Source organism: Nannospalax galili, unplaced genomic scaffold (assembly GCF_000622305.1).
Source record: "Nannospalax galili isolate Female #2095 unplaced genomic scaffold, S.galili_v1.0 scaffold384, whole genome shotgun sequence".
NCBI classification, from domain to species: Eukaryota; Metazoa; Chordata; class Mammalia; order Rodentia; family Spalacidae; genus Nannospalax; species Nannospalax galili.
Window position 1 is genome coordinate 3570051 of NW_008352648.1, and position 26235 is coordinate 3596285.

Below are 26235 nucleotides of genomic sequence, written 5' to 3' on the forward strand. Positions count from 1 at the left end.
TCCCATATAACCCCAGTTGGCTGGAATTCACTATAGACCAGGCTGGCCTTCAACTCACAGAGATCCATCTGCTTCTGCCTCCCGAGTGCTGGGAGACTAAATTTTACTATGCTAGAAGATCATCCATCTACCCAATGCAGTCAACAGAAGTCATGAACATTCTATTACACTTTTTATTTATTTATTTATTTATTTATTTATTTATTTATTTATTTATTTATTTATTATTTATTTATTTAGTCTGTAGGGGGATGTGGCATGCTACTTCACATGTGTAGAAGTCAGATGACAACTTGTAGGAGTTGGTTCTCACCTTTTACCATGTGAGTCCTATGGACTGAACTCAGATTGTCAGACTTGGCAGCAGGTGCCTTTACCTACTGAACCATCTTGACAGCTATGTGACTAAGTTTTTAACAGCATCAAAAAATTTTAAGTAAATGAACTTTTTAAATAGGCTATCCTACATATGGTAGGTCTATAGTAGGCTGTATCATTCAGGTTTGTATAAGTTCACCCTGTGTTGTTGACAGAATGGCAAATTTAGTGCATTTCTCAAAATAAATCCTCATTAAATGAAGCATGACTGTACTTCCATTCTCCTTGTTTTTGTGCTGGTGTTAGAGTTGCTTATCAATATTTTATTTCTACATATGATCATTCCATACTACATTGTTATTTTGGTTAGCCAATCAGTTAATTGCTTTATCAAAATATAATTCAGGACTGGGCATGTTAAGAGCGCTTTCCTATAAATTCAACTCAGTGTTAGAGTATCTTCCTAGCATATGCAGGGTCTTGGGGTCCATCCCCGGCACTATCACCAGAAAGAAAGAGAGAAAGATATAATTCACATGCCCAAACCTTCTAAGATATGCAAATAAGTGATTTTAATATATTCACAAGGATATGCAACTGCTACTGAGGACATTTCATTACAAGCAAAGAAACCCCTTAGTCATTACCAGCCACTCCTGTTTTCCTCTTCCTCACCCGTGGCTACCCCTATTTACTTTCTGTCTCTGGTTTTGTCTGTTTTGGTCATTTCATGTAGATGTAATAATGTGGCCCCTTATGTCTGGCTTCTTTCATAAGCTGAAAGTTTAGGTTTTTGAGATGTTTCTTTTTAAATTTTTTTTTTTTTGTCTTTTTTGAGACAGGGTCTCCCTGTAGCCCCAGCTGTCCTGGAACTCACTGTGTAGACCAGGCCGGCCTTGAACTCACAGTGATCCACCTGCCTGTGCCTCCCGAGTGCTGGGATTAAAGGCCTGCACCACCATGCCCGGCAAAATATTATTTAATATTTATAGCTATAATTTTTCTTTAAGCCCTGGCTTAGCTGTATCTCATAAATTTTGATACGCCATGTTTTTCTTTCCATTCATTTCAAAGTGTTTCCTAGTTATCCCTAGTAATTATTCTATAATCCACTTCCTATTTGGGGGAGGTTTAAGTTACCGTATGTTTGTGAACTTCCAACCTTTTTATATTATTAATTCCTAATTCAACCTTGTGGTCATAGATAATGGTTTTTATGAATTCACTTCTTTGAATTTATTGAAACTTGTTTTGTGGCCTAACGTATGGTCTTATTTTGAGAAGAATGTGTATCTGACTGGGGTTGGGTGGCACATTCTATAAACCTCTGTCAGGTGCCCTTGATTTGTAGTATTGTTCTAGTGTAGCCCTGTTGACCTCTTTCTGCTTCTACAACTACAGCAACTTTGTGTGTATATGTGTGTTCATGTGTGTATATGTGTGAGAATGAACATATTTGTACAAGTGTGTATGTATGCATGTATATGGAAGCCTGAGATCAACTTTGAGTGTCTTTCCTTAGGTGCTATCTACCTTGGGTAGTGTAAAAAACATACTTTTGGGGCAGAGATGGCTCAGCGGTTAAGAACACTGTTCTTGCAGAAGACCCAGGTTCGAATCCCAGCACCCACGTGGCAGCTAACAACTGTCTATAACTCCAGTTCCAGGGGATCCGACAGCCTCTTCTGTCCTCTGTGGGCATTGCATGACATGGGTGCAGTTACCTACATGCAGGCATAACACTCATACACATAAAATAAAAATAAAAAAATATTTTAAAAAACATACTTTCTTGATGCCATGATAAAATAATTCTTCAATATACCAGAGAATAAAAACACCTCTCAGCCAGGCATGGTGGTGCACATGTTTTTAATCTCAGCACTCAGGAGGCAGAGGCAGGCAGATCTCTGAGATTGAGGCCAGCCTGGTCTATATAGCAAGTTGGTCTTAATGCCACCTAGAGCTACACTGAGACTCTATCTCAAAAAAGAAAAACAATAGCAACAAGACAACAACAACAATGAAAAAGCCTTTTAGATTCTTTTCAAATCGAATATTTTATCTTAAAAATTCTTTCATTGATTTGAGAATTTTATACAAAGTACTTTGATCATATTCAGACCCATTCCCCACCTCTACCTCCATCCCCCCCACCCCTGACTTCATGTCCTCTATTATTATTTCACTTTCTTTTAAGGCATATCAGGTCTAATCTCTATATCCCAAATGCTCTTGGTTATAGGTTTATCCCATATAGTCTTGTCAACCTCCCAGGCAGCACACCAGTAAGGAAAACTAACTCTCCCTCTCCCTCCTCTTCCACTGATCCTGAGCCTTGGGAGGAGAGAACATGATACAGGTGTCACATTTAGGGCTGAGCACTCCTTGGTCTCTTTTGCTGCACATTGACCAGTTGTGGGTCTCTGTGTTACTCACCATCTGCTGGTAAAATAACCTTTTCTGGTGAGAGTTGAGAGATGTACTAATCTATGGACATAATAAATCATTTAGGAGTTGGTTTAATACTATGTCTATTTAGCAGAATAATAGTAGTAGGTTCTCCCCTCTGGCTTGTGAGCTGTCTAGCCACAGGTTCTTGGCCCTAATAAGAGTATCAGGTATGGACTCTTTATCTTGTGAAGTGGGCCTTAAATCCAATGAGAAGGTGGTTGGTTACCCCCATAGTGTTTATGCTACTATTGTACCAGTGGGCACATTTGAATATTTTATTTTTTTATGTCAGGTGATAGTTATATATTTAATTGTATTTCCAACAGAGGCAAGTAGAGGTTAGGTTCCAGTAAAGATTGTACTATCTAGAGTAACACTGGAAATTGGAGTTCATGTTTCATCATCTCATGTTTTTTAAAAAAATTGTTCAGACTGGGCGTGGTAGCATATGCCTTTAGTCCTAGCACTTGGGAGGCAGAGGCAGGCAGATCTCTGGGAAATCGAGGCCAGCCTGGTCTACCTAGTGAGATCTAGGCTAGTTGGAGCTACAGAGAGACCGTCTCAAAAAAAAAAAACAAAACCTCAAAAACCAAAAAATTAATTTTGTTCTCTTTTAAACTCAGTCTCATAAACTTTGAATTAAGCAAAAATTACTATCCATCTACATAAAGTTGTGGTTTGATTTGACAGTTCCTTTCAAATTATGTTTTCCCACAAATATGAGTTTGGCAGAGAATCATTTTGTGTTTTGCTGATGTTTTATTTTCCTTCCCTTTCTCCCTCCTTGCATTCTTTCCCTCTCTTCCTGCTTTTCCTTCCCCCATCTCTTTTTCTCTTTTTACCCCCTCCCTCTTTCTGTCTCTCATCCCTCTCCCTTCCCCTCTCATTTTTTGACAGGATCTTATGTAGCCTAGGCTGGCCTTGAACTTACTATATAGCCAAAGATGACCTTGAACTTCTGATTCTCCTATCTCTACATCCTCAGTGGTTTATGTGGTGCTGGAGATTGAACCCAAGGCCTTGTTCACAGACAAGTACTCTACCAACTGAGTTACATCCCTAGCCCTCTTTACTTTTAATTTTGAGATAGGGTTTTACTAAGTTGTTCAGGCAGACCTTGAACTTGTGATCCTTCTGCCTAAGTCTCTTGAATGGTTGGGATTATAGGTCTGTATCACTAAGCCTGGTTGATGTTTTATTCCATATCATTTATTATAACCAAAGTTAAATTGTTTTATATACTACTTTTTCCTTTTTAGCATATTGACTTTCATGTCTTAATTCTTTTCTGACAGAGTTATTTGAATTCTTTTACATTTTTTTTCCCATTTCTTTTAAAGTAGAAAGACTTTGCTACTGAGTCTGTTGTTACTGTAATCCCAGCACTGAGGAGGTTGAGGCAGGAGGATCACAAGCTAGAGACCAGCCTGGGATACATAGGGAGACCTTGTCTTTTAAAGCAAGCAGGCAAACAAATACACACTGCTTTGTTGACCGCTTTGAATAGTGTTTGTTCTTCCTTCCTCCTTAGTTCATCTTAAGTGACTTTCTGGCTTACTGAGTTGAATGTATTCGATTCTTTCCCAGTTCTCACTGGCTCATCTATTCCTCTTGGAATGTTTATTCCTTTCTAGTCCCTTATGTTTGTGCTATTGTCTTCCTCCTATGTGTGAGGATTGTTTAAAATATCTTACAAAATGCTTGGTTAGTGGTCATGAATTGCTTCAGTTTTTGCTATCATGGAAATTATTTCTCTATTGATTTTAAAAAGGTAATTGCTGAATATTGAATTTGGGTTGGCAGATTATTACACACTTCCTTGACTTTTATTAGAGATTTTGCTGAGAGCTCTGATATAACTCTTAGGAGTTTGCTTTTGTAACTAAGTTGACATTTTTCTCTGTCAACTTTCAATGTTATTCCTTTAGCATGCAATCTTAGCATTTGAACTATAAAGTGGTGTGGATAGATTCTTTTTCTGGTCATATTTTCTGCATTTCTCCTGTAGTTGGGTGTCCATATTTCCCTAGAGTTGAAGGTTTTGGGGGCAGTAATTCTATTGAATAGGTTTTCTGTGCCTTTGGTTTGCATCTTATTTTCCTCTTCTACCATGAATTCTTAGGTTTGTTCTCTTGATCATGTTGTAGAATTAGTGAAGGTTGTGGTCTTGCTTATGTGCTTCTTTGTATTGCTGTCTGAATTTTCTCTCAACTTTGTCTTCAGTCCCTGATATTCTTTGTCCTGTTGATCTTGTCTGCTAATGATTCTTTCCACTGTATTTGATTTATTGAGCTTTTCAGTTCCTACATTTTGGTTCTTTTCCAGAATTTCTATTTCTTTGCTTATATGCTTATACATTATTGTATTATCATTATAACTTTTCATCCATGTTTCTTGTCAGGCCCTAAGATGATTGCATTCTTCATTCTGCATGTTTTAATCCTTTTAAAAGTCATTGATCATTTAAAAAAAATCTATACTTTTGAATTCTTTGATATTTCATCCATTTCAGATCTTCGTGTTCAATGTTTGAATAGTTGTGAATTTTTGTAAGAGTTATAGTCTATCTTGTCTTTTCTTATTTCTTTGTTTTTCTATGTTGTACATTTTGTATCTGTTGGGTTTTATCAGGTATTTTACCCCATTCTTTTTTATTTATGGGGGTCTTAGTGGATAGACTTCTGGCTTTATGATAACCAATAGAGAACTTTTTAAAATACATTAAATAGTCCAAATCTACAAGGCATGAAGGAAGAGGACAAATCATGTAGTACCTTATCCCCATTTTCAGAAATTTAAGTTTGGAAGCTGTTTTCTTTATTTAGTATCCCTTACCAACAGCCATATTTTAATTTGGTCAGTCAATAACTTACAGAGTTTAAGTAGTATATCAAGAAAATGCCAAATTGTTGAACTTAAACTTTCTTCTTCCTAATTTCCAAATAAAGTTAGTATATTTGAGCTAAATGCCAGATTTTTTTCTTTTAACTTATTTTTTATTTTATGTGTATGAGTGTTTTACCTGCATGTATGTAAGTGCATCTGTGTCATGCAACACCCATGGAGGCCAGAAGAGGGAATCAGATCACCTGAAACTGAAGTTATGGATGGTTGTTAGCCACCATGTGAATGCTGGAAACTGAACCTGGGTCCTCTGCAAGAGCAGCCATTGCTCTTAACCACTGAGCCATCTCTCCAGCCCCCCAAAAACATTTTTCTTGATATTGAGTATAAAATGCCATTCATATTTACATTATAGTTTGAAATTTTAAAATGACTCTTGGGATAAAGAATTAAAAAAGAATCAGAGAGAGAGATAGAAAGAGAAAATGAAAATATCTTATTATCCTCTTTCTTGATTTTGTTTTAGGGTGATGAAGAAACATTTGAAAATTATTACCGAAAGCAAAGAAAGAAACAAGCAAGACTGGTATTACAGCCCCAGTCAAGTATGGTAAGTATGTGAAATTTTCGAATTAGTTATGTTGTTACTTTTTATCTCGTATCTTGCTTTAATTTTTTTCAGAGCATGTATTACTGTTCATTTAATGATAAATATTTATTGAACACCTACCATTTCTAATAATTGATTTAGGTCCTGAGGGTACAGCCATGAGCAAAGCTGATGAGTCCTTTCTCTGAAGAGTTTACATTTTATTAGGAAAGATAGTAAATTAAAAACAGGTAATCCTATAAACTGTCAGAGAGTGATAATTTGTTTCTGACAATATGGCAAACTATGCACCATGATTCTTTATCCCACTGAACAAAATAACAAAAGACACTGAATATACTTTAGTTTTAGATTTTTCTTAAATGTACTGAGGATGTGGCAGAAAGTTATAATTAGGCCAAAAAAGAGTGAAGAATTGTTTTATATGTTAGCCATGTGACAGTTACATGACTTAAATGAGTGAAAACTCATAGAAACTGTACATGAAAAAATGAATTTTATTGTATCTTCACTTACACCTCAGTGTACCCAACTATAACTTAAGTGAAAGCAAAAACCTAGATAGACAGGTAGCTTTTATCAAAAAGGATCTATGGAATGGGAAAGCATGAGTTTTGAGTGATGGAGGGTCCAGCCTATAGCATTTAATGTAGACGTCCAGTAAGAGATCATCTTTCTTGTAAACGATGAGGCTTCTCAAAGGATTTAAAGCCTCATTATTGTGATGATACAGAACTATCTAAAACCTCTCTCAACTAATGACAAATAAACCAGCTTTAAAAATAGACAGTTTTGATACACAGATGGTATTCAAACACATGGAAAAGATATTCAGTTTAAGTTTTCATCAGGGAAATATAAATAAAGAAACCAGTCAGTTACTGACACATATTTATAGAATGACTTACATTAAAAGGACTGACAATACCAAGGGCTGGTAAGGATATAGAATTCAGCACCTGGAATTCCCTTAATCTTCTGGTGAGTATAAAAATTATACTGTGAGCTGGGCGTGGTGGCACACGCCTTTAATCCCAGCACTCAGGAGGCAGAGGCAGGTAGATCTCTGTGAGTTCGAGGCCAGCCTGGTCTCCATAGTGAATCCAGGCTAGCTAGGGCTACAGGGAGACCCTGTCTTAAAAAGACAAAAAAAAAAATTATACTGTGACTAGAAAATGCTTTGGTAGTTTGTAATAATGAATTCTCATACAACTCCCCTAGTTATTCATTCATGAGAAATAAAAATTATCTTTACATAATGGCTCATTTGTCAGTATTTATAACAGCTTAATTCCTAAATACCCCAAACTAGAACTATCCTCAATGTCCGTGAACTCATTAATAGACAAATTATGACACATCATTATGAATCAGTAAGTCACTGTACTTGCATATGTGGAACTTTATCTTATAAACCAAGTATTCAGCAATGAAAAGGAACCGATACATGCAAGTATATGGATACATTTTAAAAGCATTATTCTAAGTGAAAACATTTAATGAAATATGTACAGTGTGGTTTATATTATTTGAAATTTTTTGAAAAGGCAAAAGTATAGGACAAAATGAGGTCAGCAGTGGCCAAAAAGTCCATGGCTCAGGCAGAGTAGTTCACTACATGGAGATATGAAGGACCTTTATAAGATATATCTAGAGATATGTCCATATGCTTTGTGCTTTGATTTTGCTCGTAATGACACAACTGCATACTTTTTTCAGAGCTCAGTGTTAGAGTATTTGCTGGCATACATGAGTCCTGAGTTCAGTCCGGAGCAACAGACAAACACACACACACACACACACACACACACACACACACACACACAAAAAAAAAGGTAAAAATAAATAGACCCTAAAAGTACTTAGAAAAAGTTTTTTTAAAGTAACATAACAATAGAAAGCTCTCAGTTGGTCTCAGATTCTGTATCTAGTGAGAGAAGAACAAATAGACATTTGTCAATAAGGAAAACTGGTTTTGCCACCAAAACAGCTTCACTAAACAAATTTTAAAGGAAAAGGCAAAAGGACTACAATACCAAATAGAAGGTGGAGATGCCAGAAGGAGTAAATACAGAGTGTGTACTTGTGTAGAAGAGTGTATACTGATTATAGTAAATTGTCAGTGTGTAAGATATTATGGACTTTACATAAGATAAGATTAAAATATGCCCTAATAACACAGCATTGGAATGAAATGGACATTCATGCAAGTTACCTGTTCTGCAGTGATTGAATTGTCTAGAAGAGTAAAAGCATTGACTAAAGTTAGAATGATGACTTAGGATGTGCAATGCAACTTTTAGAGTTACTTCCAAAAGAATAGAAGCTATTTAATAGAAGTGAAAAAAAACTAGAGTAATAAAGTAAAATGAGTGTGTCTTAGAGTTGCTAAAAATGATCATTGTAAACCTACAAATGTGATAACATTGACTGAAAGTATACAAAACAAAATAGCCATAGCTATAAGGAGAAATGGAAAATCTACAAGCATAGTGGATTTTAAAATGTCTTGATATCTTATAAACCAAGGAGATTCCAGCAAGAATATCAAATATGCTTAATAGGCTTGATTTAATGGAATATAGAGATTTCTGTTTCAACAGTTGAAGAAACATGCTTTATTCAAGCATATATGAAATGCTTTAGAATTTTTTATTATAGATTAAGTTGTACAGTAAATATCAGGAAATACAAAAAAAGGTATTGTGTAAAGAGTACATTTTATTTTTGCAGTGTTAGGAATAGAACCTAGTTCCTCGCAAATGTTAGGCAAGTACTCTATCACTGAATGACACCTCCATCCCTTTACATTTAAAATCTTGTATTTAAACAATTTTTATTACGTTTATCTATTTATTCATGTATGTATGTGTGTGTATATGAGGAGGTCAGAGGACAATTTGGGGGACTTGGTTTTCTCCACCATGTAGTTCCTAGGGATCAGACTCAGGTTATTAGACTTGGTGGCAAGCACCTTTACCCACTGAGCCATCTCATCAGCTCTTACTGTCTAATTTTTTTTGAGGAGGGGGTCTTTTTGAGACAGGGTTTCTCTGTAGCGCCAGGTGTCCTGGAACTCACTGTAGATCAGGCTGGCCTTGAATTCACAGAGGTCCTCCCGAGTGCTGGGATTAAAGGCATGTTTTGTGTATTTTTAATTGAATTTTTGTGTATTTCATACAGAACATCGTAATCATCTTTATATCCCCTTCCCCATTGGCCCTCCTCCCCTAGACCCCCCCACTTCCCGGAATTCATGCATTCTATCATTTGTATTAGGGCCTATTGAGTCAAGTTAGTGTCCCCAGTCATCCCTCAGTGCAAGTTCATCCACTGAGGTCTAGAGGTGGAGGCCAGAGAACAACCTTGGCTGTTGTTCCTCGGGTACTATCCACATTGTTTTTATTTTAATTTCATTTTATTTTTTTAAATTTATTATTTTATGTGTATACGTGTATTGCCTGCATGTAGGTAAGTGCACCTGTGTTGTGCAATGCCCGCAGAGGTCAGAAGAGGCTGTCGGATCCCCTGGGACTGGAATTATGGACAGTTGTTAGCTGCCATGTGGGTGCTGGGATTCAAACTCGGGTCTTTTGCAAGAACAACCAGTGTTCTTAACCACTGAGCCATTTCTCCAGCCCTCATTAAATTTTTTTAGATAGACTCTGTCATTGGCTTGGAGCTTGCCAAACTAATGAGGCTTGCTAGCTGGTCAGTGAGCCCTAGGGACCACCTGTCTGTCCCCCCCTAGCACTGGGATTATAGGCATGTGCTGCCATACCTGGATTTTTTTTTTTTTAGTTTTTTGTTTTATTTTTATTATATGTCCATGTGTGTGTGTGTGTGTCTGTAGGTAAGTGCACATGGCTGCAGGTGCCCATGGAGACCTGAAAAGGGCATTGGATTCCCTGGGGCTGGAGTTACAGCCCCTCAGTGTGGGTTCTAGAAACTAAACTTATATCTTCTGCTTCTGCAAGAGCTGTACATGCTCTTAACTGCTGAGTCATCTCTCTAGGCCTCAATACCTTTCTTTTTTTGAGACTGGGTCTTACTATGTAGCTCCAACTGGCCTGGAACTCAGTATGTAGACCATTCCAGGCTGGCCTTGATCTCACAAAGATCTACCCGCCTCTGCGTTTCCAACTTGTGGGATTAAAGGTGTGTGCTACCATGTCCAGCCTAGCACCTAGCTTTTTATGTGAGGGTTCTGGGGGGTTGAACTCAGGTCCTTATGCACTTTACTGACTGAAATATCATATCCCCAGCCCATTTTTTCTCTTTTTCCATTTGAGTAAGTGAGAAAGTGCATGTGTATGTATATGCATGCTTGTGTGTGTATATGCATGCTTTGGCATGTGTGTGGACTCATGTGGTTGTGCATACACATGTACACATACATGTGGAAGCTCAAGATTGATAATTGGAAATTTTCCTCAGTAAGTCTTCTACTTTAGTCCTTGAGGCAGGGTCTCTTAAACAAAGAGCTTCCTGATATGGCTTGACTTGCTAGCCAACTTGCTCTGGCTGGGATCACAGGTGGGCTGCCATGTTCCCCAGCATTTAAGTTAGTTCTGGGGAGCCAAACTCCAGTCCTCACACTTGTTTGGCAAGACTTTAGTCAAGTCACCTCCCTAGCCCCACCCCAGCACATTTTTAAGGTGTTTAAATTTTGTTATGAATGATACAGAAGTGTTATGAATGGTATTAAAGGTTTTTGTTAGAAGATATAATGTTCTCATAGCTATTTGAAAAATATCACATGCCAGGAGTGGTAGTGCACACCTTTAATCCCAGCACTCAGAAGGCAGAGGCAGGTGAATCTCTGTGAGCTCTAGGCCAGTCAGGTCTACATAGTGAGTTCCAGCTGGGGCTACAGGTAGACCCTATCTAAAAAAAAAAAGATTACGTGATATCTGTTTTTGAATAGAACATCAGGGACTAGCCAAAAAAGAAGGAGAAAGATCATATGATATATATTTGAATCGATTATCATCATTGGGAGAAAGGAAGGGAGGGAGGGAGGGAGGGAGGGAGGGAGGAAGGAAGGAAAGAAAGAAAAGAAAGAAAGATCACATGATATCTTTCTTTGAATAGATCATCAGGGGAAAGAAATAAAGAGAAAGAAAGAAAAATAAATCACATGGTATCTCTATTTGAATAGATCATTGGGGGCAAACCTAGAAGCTGAGAGACTCATAGGAGGGGGGTGTCTTGTTAGCTCAAATGAAAGATCATGGTGGCTAACTAGTCAGCTGAGAAGTAGGTTCTGAAACCATATTTACTTTTTAACTTGTTTGTTGTCTGTCTCCTTTGAATGTACATTTCGTGAGGACTGGCAGGATGGCTCAGTGCTTGATGTGCAAGCCTGGCGATCTGAGTTTGATTCCTGGAAGCTAAGAAAAGGTGGAAGGAGAAATGGACTCTACAAAGTTGTCCTCTGACCTCTGTGCATGTCCTGTCATCCCATTATACACTCACACACAATAGTAATAATAATAATTTGAATGTGCATTTCATGAGAATTAGAGCTTTTTGTTATTTTCAGATATACCCCTGGTACCTAAATAGTAAGCAGCATATAGTAGGTTGTCAATAAATATTTATTAATCAAGTTGCAGTGACTTGGAACTTTTATGTTATTGGTATTTATTGTTTTAAATTGATTTTTATTTTTCATTTTAAGCATGAAACTGTTGATGGCTATAGAAGATATTTCACTCAAATTGTAGGGTATGTATCTAATATGGAAGTAACTGTTACTAATTTTGTTAAATGTCAGAAATGTTTTCTACTTGTGCTTTCCTTTTTAAAAACAACACATGCTATGTTGGTAATTACTGTTTTAGATTTTTTGTGGTGGAAGATCACATTTTACATGTGACCCAAGGATTAGTAACCAGAGCATACACTGATGAACTTTGGAACATGGCGCTCTCAAAGATAATTGCTGTCCTTAGAGCTCATTCAGTAAGTAAGACTATTTATCTTAATGGTTATAATTTAATTTGCACTACATAAAGCCAAAGGAAAACTGTACCTTTCATTCTGTATTTTTTGATAATTGCTCAGATTTGGAAATAGTAATGTCAAGCTTCTGTCTGGTTTCATCAGGCTACAGTTTTGTAGCTGACTGGGGCTTCCCAAGACACTTTTATTTGAGCATTATAGAAAATGAAGAATTAGACTGGTCTTACTAGTCTCAACTGACCCCTTCATTAGATCCCTGAGAAACACCACAGAGAAAGGGTTTCTAATTATTCCAGATTCTTTGTATCTAAAATCAACTCCACCATTACATCTCAGTCAAACTTGTTTGAGAAGCTTGTAATTTTAAAAATCTGCACTTTCCAAAATTCGAACTCATTTGAAATAATAAATTTTTATGCAATCAGAGATTTTTTTATGGGTTAAAGTTAAATGACCAAATGTTTTCTTAATGCCTTCTATGGAAATAACTAACATGTTAATGTTAGAAGGATTCTGAAAGTTAGTAATTGGTCAGTGTATACTTTCTTCAAGACAATTTTAAGTAAAAATATCCTCATTTAAAAAATTTTGTAGTCTGTTATTGTAATTGGTAATTAAGATTCAAAAATAGGTTGGGACTGGAGAGATGGCTCAGTGGTTAAGAGCATTGGCTGCTCTTGTACAATACCTGGGTTTGATTCCCAGTACCCACATGGTAGCTAACTACTATCTGTAACTCCATTTCTGGGGGAATCTGACACCCTCTTCTGACCTCCGTGGGCACTGCACTACATGGGTGCACTTACATGCATGCAGACAATGCACTTATGTACATAAAATAAAAGTAATAAATAAATATTTAAAAGATTTAAACTATATTAAAGGAGGATTTTTATGATATTTAGATTATAAATATACTACATTTATATTTATCAAGATTCTTGAGGTATTGGTAAATAAAACTTTTCGAGTATTTTAGTAAATACAATTTTTGGCATGCTCAACCTCAGACTCAGTGCCTCATGCACACTAGGAACTGCTCTGCTGCTTAGCTCATCCCCTGGCCAAGAACAATACAGTCTATCATGGCTTATATTGAAATCAGCTCTAAGAGTATCAAATTATGCCATCATTCCTATCAATTCCATGAGAGTAAATATAAATTGTAACATACTAAATGTAAAATATTAAATTCAAAATCTTATTAAATGCAGTTAAAGATAGTGAATTTCACTGTTCCTTTAAAAGTATTAATTTTGTTTGGTTAATTACTTGTAAATACTTCAGTTGTCATTCTTACATTTAAATGTAATAAATTATGTCTTTTGTAAGATAGAGAATAAACAAATAATGGGAAGTGAAAATGCATGGTCTATGTAGGAACCATTGTTTCAGTTTCCTATAACTAGCTCCTCAAAAGTCTAAAGACTATATGACTATAAATACTTTGGTTTCTTTCATGTAATTAAATTTATTAGATATGTCATATTGATCTCTTCCTAAGCACTTAAATACTGAATAGGCGAAATCAGCTTTGGATCTAATTAACCAAGATAGTAATTTTATTCTTAGTCTTCCAGATTAAAGGGAAAAGTTTCAGGTTCTTATTTCTCAGTTTTTAATTCAACACTCTCTCATTTTTGTTGTTTTGTTGTTTCTGCTCTCCTTCCTCTCAGTCTTACTGCAGTGATCCGGATCTTGTTCTGGAATTGAAGAATCTCATCGTAATTTTTGCAGATACTTTGCAGGTCGGTGATAACCTCACATTCAGTTGGTAGTTATTTTGAGTATGTAAAGACATAAAATATAGACCAACCTCACATTCAGTTGGTAGTTATTTTGAGTATGTAAAGACATAAAATATAGACCATGATCTTTTCTTATAGTGTAGATTAACGGTAGCAAATCAGTAGTCAGAAATGTTTACATATTGGTATTTTCCTACACAGAACTGTGCCTACCACTTCCTTTGCAGGTTTGAAACTTGGGCAGAGCTCAGAAAATACTATCACCTTTTAAAATATGGGCCATTTCAGTTAGAATAAGTAAAGTATTTTTGCAGTTGAATATAGGAGGCCAGACCTGGAGGTGTGTATCTATAATCTCTGTTTTCAGAGGCTGTGGCAGGAGGATATTGAGTTTGAGGCTAGCCTAGGCTGCTCAGCTAGACCTGGGGGGTAAGGGTGGAGTGATTAACAAAAAAGAAATCTGAGACTGGTGAGATGGCTCAGCAGATAAAGGCACCTGCTGCCAAATCTGACAACCTGAGTTCCATTTCCTGGAACACATGCTAGAAGGGGAGAACTGGCTACCAGCAGTTGTCCTCTGACCTCTATTTGCTTGCCCTTACCACAAATATACAGATAAATAAATAAATGTAATAAAAATTAAACAGGAAATTTTTATTAAAAAATGATTCTGAAATGTCGAGTGAAATAAAATATATTTCTCCACCAAAACCTTTCTCAAAGCAAATTAATACCATAGATTTCCAAAAGGGCCATGACTATGCAGTATTTCCCTAGTATGTTTGACCTTTGATCTTTTTTCTCCTTTTAGAACATCTCTTAAATCTGTAACTTCATAAAATATGCTTTGGAAAATGCTGATTTGATCTATTTGCTTTATTATAAGGTCTTTGCATCTTAAAGCAATAGTTGTTTATTTTATTCTTAAAGGAAAATATTTCATAAACTAATAAATTATTTTATTTCCTTTTATCTTTATTAATTTGTGTGGCCTGTTTGTTTTGTTTGAGTTTTGGTTTATTTGAGGCAGGGTCTCCCTGTTGCCCTAGCTGGCCCAGACCACTGTTCAGATCAGGGTGGCCTCAATCTCACAGAGATCTGCCTGCTTTTACATCTTGAGTGCTGGAATTTAAGGCATGCACCACATGCTTGACTGTGGTGCTGTTCGATAGCACTAGGGTAATGTGGGATTTTTTTTGTTGTTATATTTTTTCTGTAAATTTTGTGATACATCATCTAGATACTGATCTCTTGGCATTAATAACTTTTATTTGGGACCCCTTTAATTTTAGGGGCTCATTTATAAGTAACCTGAGGAAGTTTTGTTGTCTTTAATGAGTCAAAGTAGTATGTTTGGGATATGGTGTAGGGACCACTTGTTCTGTAAACTGTTGTTACTTAGTCTGTAAATTGTTAGGTCCATAAGATAAAGTGACTGTTTCACTAAAAGTAAAGTTTAACTTAGTTGGTAGCCTCTTGATGATATGCAAGACTTATTCCATTCTGGGTAGGAGCATTGGCTTATAGTGTAATGTAAACTCTTACTCCTTTGTAAGATCATTGCAAACAGTTCTGGGACTAACGTTTTGAGAACAACTGATCTAGAGTATTTGATATGATTCCAAGGAACTCTGCAAAGAACAAGTAAGAGTTAAAAACAGCATTTAAGTAATGGAGACATTGGAAAAGCCACAGTGTTGGTTATGTAAACCCTTGCAAGTATACCTTCTTGCTTTTCTTTTCTTTCCTTTCCCATCCTCCCTCTTCCCTGCTTGCTCACTTTCCTTCCTTTTCTTTTTCTTTTAGATAGGATCTTGATTTGTAGCTCAGGCTGGCCTCAAACTATTGTTTTTCCTGCCTCCATCTCTTCAGTGCTGGATTACAGATGTATCTCACTATGCCAGGTCCATTCTGATCTTACTGCTTTGAAATAAGATGGAAGAAAATGCTAGTCTTTTTTTTTTTTTCTTCAGTTATTCAGAAATTCTGCAGTATTTTCCTTTTTTTTAGAAACTTGAGGAACTGTTACTTTAAGAAAGATAAATTATTTTATACATTTTAAAATTTATTCTTTGGTAATTTCATACATGAGTATAATGTATTACTTCACCCTTTCCAACTCCTCCCAGACCCCCCCATCCTCCTCCCAACTTCACATCCTCTTCCTTCTTCTTCTCCTCATTCTCTTGAAAAGAAAATCAATGTTTTATAACTTAAGACAAAGCTGAAAAAATAGTACAAAATAATAACAAGTAACACTAGCATATTTATAGTTCTGTTTACAGCTTGTCAAGTCAAAAGTATTTGTTGTTTTATTCTTTAACACTTTTTGAGCACCTATTACCCACTAGAAGTTAATTGATATATTAAATGGTACAAACATAAAAATCAGTGAAGAAAGCAGGGAAATAAAATTCATGACTTCAAGAAACTAACAGTTAAAAGGCATCATAGTATACACTGAATTAGAGAGCCTTATGCTCACAAAAGATAGAATGTCTAGTTTTGATTTGATTTCAGAAGTTGGGGAAGGATCTCCACAAGGTTGAATTGTGAGTTGGAGTTTGAAGAATGAACTCAGAAAGGAGATAAGGAGAAAACTTTATTAAAGAGAAAGTAGCATGCATGCACTATGGACAGATATGTGGTGTGGTGGATATGGGAATGGCTGAGCACCTTGTTGGTGTGGGAAACTGGTTTATATGAATATGAACAAAGAAGCTCAAATAGTAGTGATAAAACTTATAAGGTAGTTTGATTTAGATTATGGCAGGTCTTTGGCCAGTGAGATGGCTCATTGTTAAGGGTGCTTGCCAGCAAACCTGATGAACTCAGTTCTGTCTTTGGGACTCGCATGGTCAAAGGACAAAACCAACTCCCACAAGTTGTCCTCTGACCTCCATACATGTGCGTACACACACACACACACACACACACACACACACACACACACACACACAAATGTAATAAAAAAGATTATAGAAAGTCTTGTGGGGATTTACTAAACCTTTTGTAGCTTGTAACAGGGACATTATGATCAGATTTATACTTGTGAGTGGTCATTTTGAGAGTGGACAATCTAGTCCATTGAAAGAAACAGGTGATTGTAATTTTAGTTTAGGAAACTCTTACAGTGGTCTGGGCAAAAGGTGTTAAGGACTTAAAGCAAAATAAAATAAAGCTCTGGGAATATTTATAGAAGGAAGAAGGATGGATGATGGTAAGAGATGATGGAGAAGAATGATAGATTCCAAAGAATTTTATAAAAGAGGGAAATGAGCCAGGAGTGGTGGTGCATGCCTTTAGTCCCAGTACTTGGGAGGCAGAGGCAGGTGGATCTTTTATGAGTTCGAGGCCAGCCTGGTCTCCATAGTGAATCCAGGCCAGCTGTGGCTTTTCCAGACGGCAGGCTCTTTTATCCTCCATCCTCTACCTCAATTTTATTATTATTTTTCCTTAGTTTTCTTAGAAATAGAGTCTTGGGCTGGAGAGCTGGCTTGGCAGTCAGGAGCACTGGCTGCTTTTGCAAAGTTCAGTTCCCAGCACCCACATGGCAGCTAACAACCGTTTATAACTCCAGTTCCAGGGGATCTGATGCCCTCACCTGGCCTCTACACACAATACATGTGATGCACTTACAAATATGCAGGTAAAATACTCATACACAAATATAAGTAAGTGGATAAATATTTTTGTGAGTTATTAAATGTCCATAGGGGAATTTAGATGATTTTTAATTTTTTTGATTAACTGTTGATGACAGAACTATTATCTAGATAGAAAATAGGAGAAATAGGTGGTGTAATTGGAAAGGAAGGAAATCAGTTAACTTTAATGTGTTTGCTGGCAAACTGAGTAAAGATGTTTAACAGGTGTTGAATTTAATTGTTTTGAATTTAGAGAGGTCTAGCTAGAGATACAGATTCAAAAATGCCCATAAAAGTAGTGGTTAAAGTCATTAGACTTAATATTACTCTAGAGAGTTATGAGATTGAAGGATGGAGGTAGAAGCTAAGCAGGAATGTGGAAAGATTGTTCATAGATGTCAAAGGATAAGGAGAATGGATAGTTCTTCATAATTCAAAGCAAAGAGTGTTAAGACAGGCCAAGTAGAGTGAGACCACTGCATTCTGTATTTAGGAGGTAACATGGGGCATTGTTGGACAGCTTAAAGGAACAGGATTGGGAAGTTATTTTATATTATAGTAGGTATGGCCGTGAGAGGAATGTTGCAGGGAAATAGCTTGTCAGCCCTAGAGAGTGAAAGAGGGATTTTTTTTTTTTGTCTCTTAATCTTGATTTAAAGATGGAGACAGTAGCATGTTTAACCAAGGCCTAGGAACTGGTAGAGGTTAAAGATATAATTAGGTGATTAGATCATCCATGAATAGATCCTATGGAAAGAGATAGAATTAAGAAGAAAAATTACAGCTGGTTTGGTGGTGCATGCCTTTAATCCTAGCACTTGGGAGGCAGAGGCAGGAGGATCTCTGTGTGACCCTAATGTGGAATGCCTAATTGGCATTGGAAAATAATAGTTTAGGGGGTATTTGCTAGAAAGATATATATTTTCATTTGAGGACAAAGTCTTAGATTCAAGGCACAAAAGGAAGCCAGTGTGTTTTAGGTAAAAATTTTTTTACTTTTAGTTTTAAAAATTTATGTTTCCCTCCTTTTAAAAGCACATTGGTCCACTACAAGATGCATGTACAGAAATTACCTCCGTGTCTACCATGCTCATTTGTGTTGCTTCACACTGAGTTTCAAATCAGCCATTTGTTTTGAGAGGAAGGGGAAGTTTTATTTCAGTTTCTGTAAATTCAGGTAAAGAGTTGCTTTGTTTGGGGCATTGAGCTCAAGTAGAAAAGACCTTGAATGTTCTTGTAGAAGACCCAGGTTTGAATCCTAGCACCCACATAGCAGCGCAGGGGGGCATGATGGTACACACCTTTAATTCCAGCACTTGCCTTTAATCCCAAGCACAGGCAGGTGAATCTCTGTGAGCTCAAGGCCAGCCTGGTCTACATAGGGAGTTCCAGGTCAGCTGGGGCTACAGAGAAACCCTATCTCAAGCCCTTCACCTCACCCCTCCCCTGTGAAAAGAAGTCTTCACATCACCAGTCACATTTCCCTTCATTTATGGGAAACAGTAAGGGTGGACAGTGCATCCCCTGCAGTGACTTCAACTTCTTTGACACAATCCCTACTGGCCTATTGAATTTATCACTGTACTGTATGTGTTGTCAAGTGTGAAACAATAATGTGTAGATTATGAAAAATGGAAGGCTGCGGATCATTTTGCATGAATAATGTCCATAGGGCTAATGAAACTGACATGTTTTTAGCTGTTTTGGGTAAATGAAAATTAAAACGGCAAACTACCTCACCATTTACTAGCTTTGTGCAATACTATAAACGCAGAAGCAAAACACTAGTTCACTGTGCTTGGCTTTAAGGATGGCTCTTCTACCATTACATCAAATGGATATTGTGAGCAGTGTACTGTAAATGCTATTTCTTGCAAATTTATAGTACTCGAATATGCTCAATTAACATTCTAAAGTATTAAAATATAAGAAAAATACTAAGCAAACATTTATAGCAACACTATGAAATCTCCAATAATTGGTTTTTTATTGAATTTTTTGTATATTTCATACAGAACTTCTCAAACAATCTTAATCATCTTTATACCCTCGGTCCCCACTGGCACCCTCCCACAACCCTCCTTCCTCCCCACTGGAGCCCATGTACTCTGTCATCCCTGTTAAGGCCCATTGGGTTGTCATTGCTTTGACTATTGCCTTTTGCTCTTTAGTTCAACTTTTCTGCATTGTAATTATTGTATTGGTTTGTATTTCATGTTTTTACACTAATGACTTTAGAGTTACATACTTAAATACATGAAGTATTGCAATCACTTTTCTCTTATTGTACATGCAATGTAACAACACAATTTTGGTGCTTAATTCCTTTTTTTCTTTAATAAAAGGATTTTTTTGAAAAAATTTTTTTGTTCTTTGAATTTCATACAATGCATTCTCATCCTACCCCCATCTCCTCCCAGGTTCAACTCCCTTCCCTACCTACCCAACTTTGTGCCCTCTGTTTGTTTTTTTAAAAATCCATTGATTCCAATTTGTCCTGTCCATGTGCTCTTGGATGTGTGCCATCCACTGACGCATAGTTGATCTACCAGGGGCCACACTCTTAAAGAAAACGAGTCTTTTCCCAGCACCTATGAGTTGCTAATATCTCCTCAGCTAGAGGTGGGACATCATGCCCACCTCCCATCTCCATGCTAGGATTTTTTCTGCCTTAAGCTTCCACAGATCTTGTACATGTTGTCACAACCACTGTAAGTTCATATGTGCACCTGCCCCGTTGTGTCTGGAAAACACCGTTTCCTTGTTGCCTGCCTCTGGCTCTTATACTCTTTCTGCCGCTTCCTCCTGTGCATTGATCCCTGAGCCTTGGGAGGAGAAGATATGATATAGGTGTTCCTTAAGACAGAGCATTCAGAAGTTTCTTATTCTCTGTACATTGACCAGTTGTGGGTCTCTGTGTTAAATCACTATCTACTGCCAAAAGAAGCTTTTGGTGAGGGTTGAAAGATGCACTAATCTATGGGTATAAGGATAAGTACCCCCTTTTTTTTGTATTCTACTTACATAAGTAGATCACTAACCTCAAACTTTTCCTTTTTTACTCCTAATACTCTGTGTGTGTGTGTGTGTGTTTGCCTGTGTGTAGGTGCATGTGTGTGTGAATGTGTGTGCAAGTATGTGGAGACCAAAAGTTTACATGGGGTGTCTTCTTTGATCACTCTCCACTTTATTTTCTGAAGCAGGGTCTCTTGGTGAACCCAGAGCTCATAGATTCTGGGTAGTGTAGTTAACCAGCTTGCTCTAGGGATTCCCTTTCTCTGCCTCCCAAGTACTGAGATTACAGTTGGCCATCATGCCTGCCTGTTTTTTACATGGGTTGTGGGGATCCAAACTCTGGTCCTTATGTTTGTATGGAGAGTACTTTACCTATTGAACCATTTTCCCAGACCCCCCCCCAATACTTTTCAAGGATGACACTATAATCCTTACTGAAAGAGAAATAAATAGAAAAAATGTTCTGACCCTACAAAAGTCTCTCTAGACCTTTTGCTTAATCAATATAGCAGAAAGTTAAGAGGGCATTTTCCTATCCTTTAGGAATAACATACAGTATGATGTAGTGATTCCTTCCAAATGATTCTTTAGTATTTGCAGCATTTTTGTGAACATTAAAAACACACTTGACTTAACTAATTCTTTTTGTGTGTGTGTCTTAGGGTTATGGTTTTCCAGTCAACCGACTTTTTGACCTTTTATTTGACATAAGAGATCAATACAATGAAACACTGCTTAAGAAATGGGCTGGTATCTTCAGGTGAGTCTAAGCCATGGTTCCTTAGTATAGTGAATGTCAAATAATCATTTGGTTTTACATATAGTAATAAAATGCTGTAATCAATTTCTCTTGTGGTAAAATACACCTGAAATATATCCATTTTAAGGATACAGTCAGTGGCATCAAGTATATTCACACTGCTGTACCCATTCCTACCATTCATCTCCAGAACTTCTTCATCTTCCTAAACAGAAATTCTACCCATTTCACAGTAAGTCTTCATATCTTTCCTCTAGCCCATAGAAAATGCTATTCTATCTTGTCTCTAAGCTTTGACTACTCTAGATAGCTCATGTAAGTGGAATTGTAGATTATTTGTTCTTTTGCATCAGGATGATTTTACTTAGCATGACATCATGGTTCATTTGTGTTGCATCATGTGCCAAAATTTCATTCCCCTTAAGACTAAGTAACATTACATTTTCTGTATATGCCACATTTTGTTTCTTTACTCATTTGTTGATGGACATTTGTTTTTATTGACTGTTATAATAGTGTAAGCATTAGTGTGCCTATATCTTCCTATATCAGGTCCCCTGAAACTGGAGTTACAGGTGCTTGTGAGCTGCCACATGGGTTCTGGGAACCAAACCTGGGTCCTCTGAAAGAGCAGTTAAGTTCTCTTAACTGTTCAGTCATCTCTCCAACCCTGTATCTGAAGATACCAAAGTAAAACTATGTCAGATGATTTAATACAAGCTTAATACTTATTCCAACAGTTTTTAAAACTAGAGGCTAACCATCTGATTCCTGCAATAGAATTTTTTAAAAAATTCTTAAGTGGTTTATAAGGTAACAGACCTAAGTAAAAAAATAATGAAATTCTTATTTGAGCTTATCATAGTAACATTTATTGATTTTATTTATTAATTTTTATTTTCTACAATATTGAGGATTGAAGCCAGGACCTTGCAGATGCTAGGCAAGTGCTCTGCCATGAAGCACATCTCCAAGCTTTTTAAATTAAAAAAATTTTTACATTTATTTATTTGTTTACTTATTTATTTATTATTTATTTATTTATTGTGTGTGTGCGTGTGCGCATGTGTGCGTGTGTGTGTGTGTGTGTGGTTCAGAAGATAACTTGTAGGATTCAGTTCTCTGCTTTCACCTTGTGGTTCCAGGAGATATAACTCAGGCCCTCAGGCTTTGTTGGTCACCTTTATTCACTGAGCTAACTTGCTGGTGCAGGCCTTTTCTGCTTTTAAAACAAGATCTTTGTAAGTTGCCCAGGTTGGCCTCAGACTCACTATATAGCCTAGAGAGGCCTCAAACTTGTCATTGTCCTGCCTCTGTGTCCCAAATTGCTAGAGTTATAGGTGCGCTTAGTGTTGTTTAAGTGGTTCCTTTTTTTGGTTAAGGTCCTCACCCTAATGGGTAATTGAGAATATTTATGTATAATTATTAGCAGCTTTTTATATTAAGTATTTTAAAAAGAGTTGTGTGTATTGATAAGGCACTGATCTCTGACATGTCTTGTACTTTAATGTGTTATATCTTTATAAATATAAAATCTTAGAGTTAATGTTGTGCATTTTAAACCCCCTCCAAAATAATGTTTAAGTTTTCCAAACAGTGATAAATTGTCTTAAGACTTCTAGCAGGGTAGTTGCACCCCAAATCTAGGGGAACTGTGAAGTATTTTTTTCTCACTGGGAAGCTAAAGAGTTTATTCAAATAGAGATAGAATTGGTTTATCATCCATAGTAATTGTGGAGAACAAATGATAACATTTCAGTTGCAATATGTAATATCCCAGAATATTGTAACTTCCGTTTCCAGTACCATCCTTCATGGTTTTGCCTAACATTTTAAGTAGGTCTTAAGCTTTACTTATTCTTGACCTATATCTGCAGATATCTTACAAGTAGTGAATTGGCAGTCTAACAATTAGATGGGAGAAAAAGTAAAACTCTTCACTAGTACTGTTTTATTTACTTTATTTTTGTTTGTTTTTTGAGACAAGATCTAATGACATAACCCTGGATGTCCTGGAACTCACTATATAGACCCAGGGTGGCCTTGAACTCATAGAGTTCACCCACCTGCCTCTGTTTCCCATGTGCTGGGATTAAAGGTGTCTGGCACTGTTTCTGGCTTTGTACAGTTTTTTTTTTTTTTTTTGGTCTTTTTGAGACAGGGTCTCCCTGTAGCCCCATCTGTCCTGGAACTCACTATGTAGACCAGGCTGGCCTTGAACTCAAAGAGATCTGCCTGCCTCTGCCTCTGGAGTGCTGGGATTAAAGGCATGCACCACCACGCCCGGCAAGGCTTTGTACAATTTTTAGTATATCTGTGCTTTTATTTTTAATTGATAAATATGGAGTAATATATTTACAAATATATTTATACCAAATAAATGATATTTTGATATAGTTATGTGTTATAGATAATGAATCAAACAAACATTCATCATTAAAATTTTTTTTCAATTTTTGTGATTTTCATACAATATAGTTTGATGGTATTTAGAACCTCTCCCCATCCTCCCCCTACATCCCCTTGCTCAATTTAATGTTCTTTCTATCTATCTATCTATCTATCTATCTATCTATCTATCTATCTATCTATCTATCAATCTGTCTGTCATCTATCTATCCATCCAATCTTTGTATCTATGTACCATCTCTCTATCATCTATATCATCAGTCATCCATATCTATCTATCTATCTATCTATCTATCTATCTATCTATCTATCATCTCTCTCTATCATCTCTATCTCTATCTCTATCTCTCTCTATCTCTCTCTATCTCTATCTCTATCTCCATATAATACAGCCTATATAGAGTCTGATTTGTGTCCCCAAATGTCCTTCAGTGTGGGTCTATGCACTGGACCCACCAAGAGTCCCATCCCTGTATGACAGTGTCTTCCCCCTCTGTGTCCCCCCCCAGCAGCTATTAGTTGTCAAAAGCTCCTTAGGTTGGGTTGGTATTTCTTACCCTCTTCCCCATGTCTATGCTGGGATTTTGTCTAGTTTGAGCTTGCACAGGACTTGTGCATGCTGTCACCATTGCTGTGAGTTCATGTGAGTAACTGACCAGCTTTCTGGAAGACTCTGTTTCCTTGTAGTCATCCACCCATTCTGTCTCTTTCTGCCTCCTCTTCTACATATCTATTATTTCACATGGTTTTTTATTTTAAACATATTATTTTATTGGTTTATTTTCTGGATTATTGAAAAAAAGCAAGAAAATTGTTAGTTTTATGTTGGTTTTATAGTTCAAAAGCTGTCTTTATGTGACCTCTTTATCACGATATCATACATCACATAGAACTTTGAAGGAGAAGAAATATACATTGAATAGAGTTTAATTTATAGCAGAGTCCTATGGAAGAATTGTAGCATTATTCTGTCTTTCCCCTGGGTGATTATCTGCTCACTGTGATTAAGCAGTTTCACTTTTAAAAAAATATTTGTGTATGTGTATGTATGTGGATGTACATGTGCCACAGCACATGTGTAGAGGTCAGAGGACAACTTCTGGGAGTCAGTTGTCACCCTCCACCATATGGATCCTGGAGATTGAATTCAGGTTATCAGTCTTGGAGGCAAGTGCTGAGCCATCTTTCTGGCCCCAAGTTTCATTTTTTAATGTGTCACTACTAAATCACTAAGTTAGGGAGCAAATTGATAAATTATCTCATACTCATTTTTTTCAGTGCAAAATACTTAAAATCTCTCTTGCCAATTTTGAGAAAAACATATTAACTATAATTACCTTGCTATGTGACAGTTCTCAAAACCTAATGTCTCCTATTTGATACACGTTAGCCAGTGTTTCCCCTTGTCCCTTAACTACCAGCCTGTTAACTACCACCCTACCCCCTACTTCTGAGTTTGACTTTTTTAGATTTTGTTGTAGGCACTATTTGTTTTCTATGCCTGACTTATTTCATTTAGCACAGTGTCATCAAGGTTCATCTATGTTGTTGCAAATGATAGAATTTTCTTAATTTTTAAGGCTGAATAGACCATTGTGTACATATAACATATTTTTTTCCATTCTCCATTGATAGAAACAAAAGCTGACTCCATATCTTGGCTGTTAGGAATAGTGTTGCAATGAACATGGGAATTCAGATGTCTTATGAACATAACTGACTTTATTTCCTTTGGACGTATACAACATAATGGGATTGCTGGCTCATATGGTAGCTATCTTCAGCTTTCTTCATACTGTTCCTTCTTCATCCTGTTTTCTATAGAGAGGAAATCCTTTCTTTACATCCTTGCCAACACTTACCTTATTTTTTTGTTTTTTGTTTTTTTGAAACAGTGTCTCACCATGTAGCCCTGGGTGGCATGGAAGTGGCTATGTAGACCAAGCTGGCCTCGCCTGCCTCTACCTCCCAAGTGCCACCACATTCAGCCTTACCTTATTTATTTATTTATTTATTTATTATTTATTTATTTTTATGATAGTTATTATAATAGGTTTGAGATGTGTTTTAAACTTACATTATCTGTGGTGATTAGCGATGTTGAGCCATTTTGTGTATTTGAGAAATAGCTATTTAGGTAGATCTTTGCTTATTTTTTAAAATTTTATTTATTATTTTTATTTTATGTGTATGTGTGTATTACCTGCATGTAGGTAAGTGCACCCGTGTCATGCAATGCCTGTGGAGGTAAGAAGAGGCTGTTGGATCCCCTGGGACTGGAGTTATGGACAGTTGTTAGCTGCCATGTGGGTTTGAACCGGGGTCTTCTGCAAGAACAGCCGTTGTTCTCAACCGCTGAGCCATCTCTTCAGCCCAATCCTTGCTTATTTTTAATCTGATGATTTACTTTCTTGCTGTTGAGTTGTTTGAATTTCTTATATATTTTTATGTTACTCCTTTATC

At 36.7% G+C, this 26235-nt stretch overlaps 1 protein-coding gene across 1 annotated transcript in view; it reads left to right on the top strand.

The window, feature by feature from the left end:
• Exoc6 (exocyst complex component 6) overlaps positions 1-26235 on the top strand; it is a gene marked incomplete in the record, with an annotated part of 205895 nt that overhangs the window by 74457 nt on the left and 105203 nt on the right. The window contains 5 exon segments of the mRNA XM_008849623.1: positions 6143-6226; positions 11910-11956; positions 12073-12193; positions 13870-13941; positions 21266-21363. Coding sequence (XP_008847845.1) covers positions 6143-6226; positions 11910-11956; positions 12073-12193; positions 13870-13941; positions 21266-21363 — 422 coding nt within the window.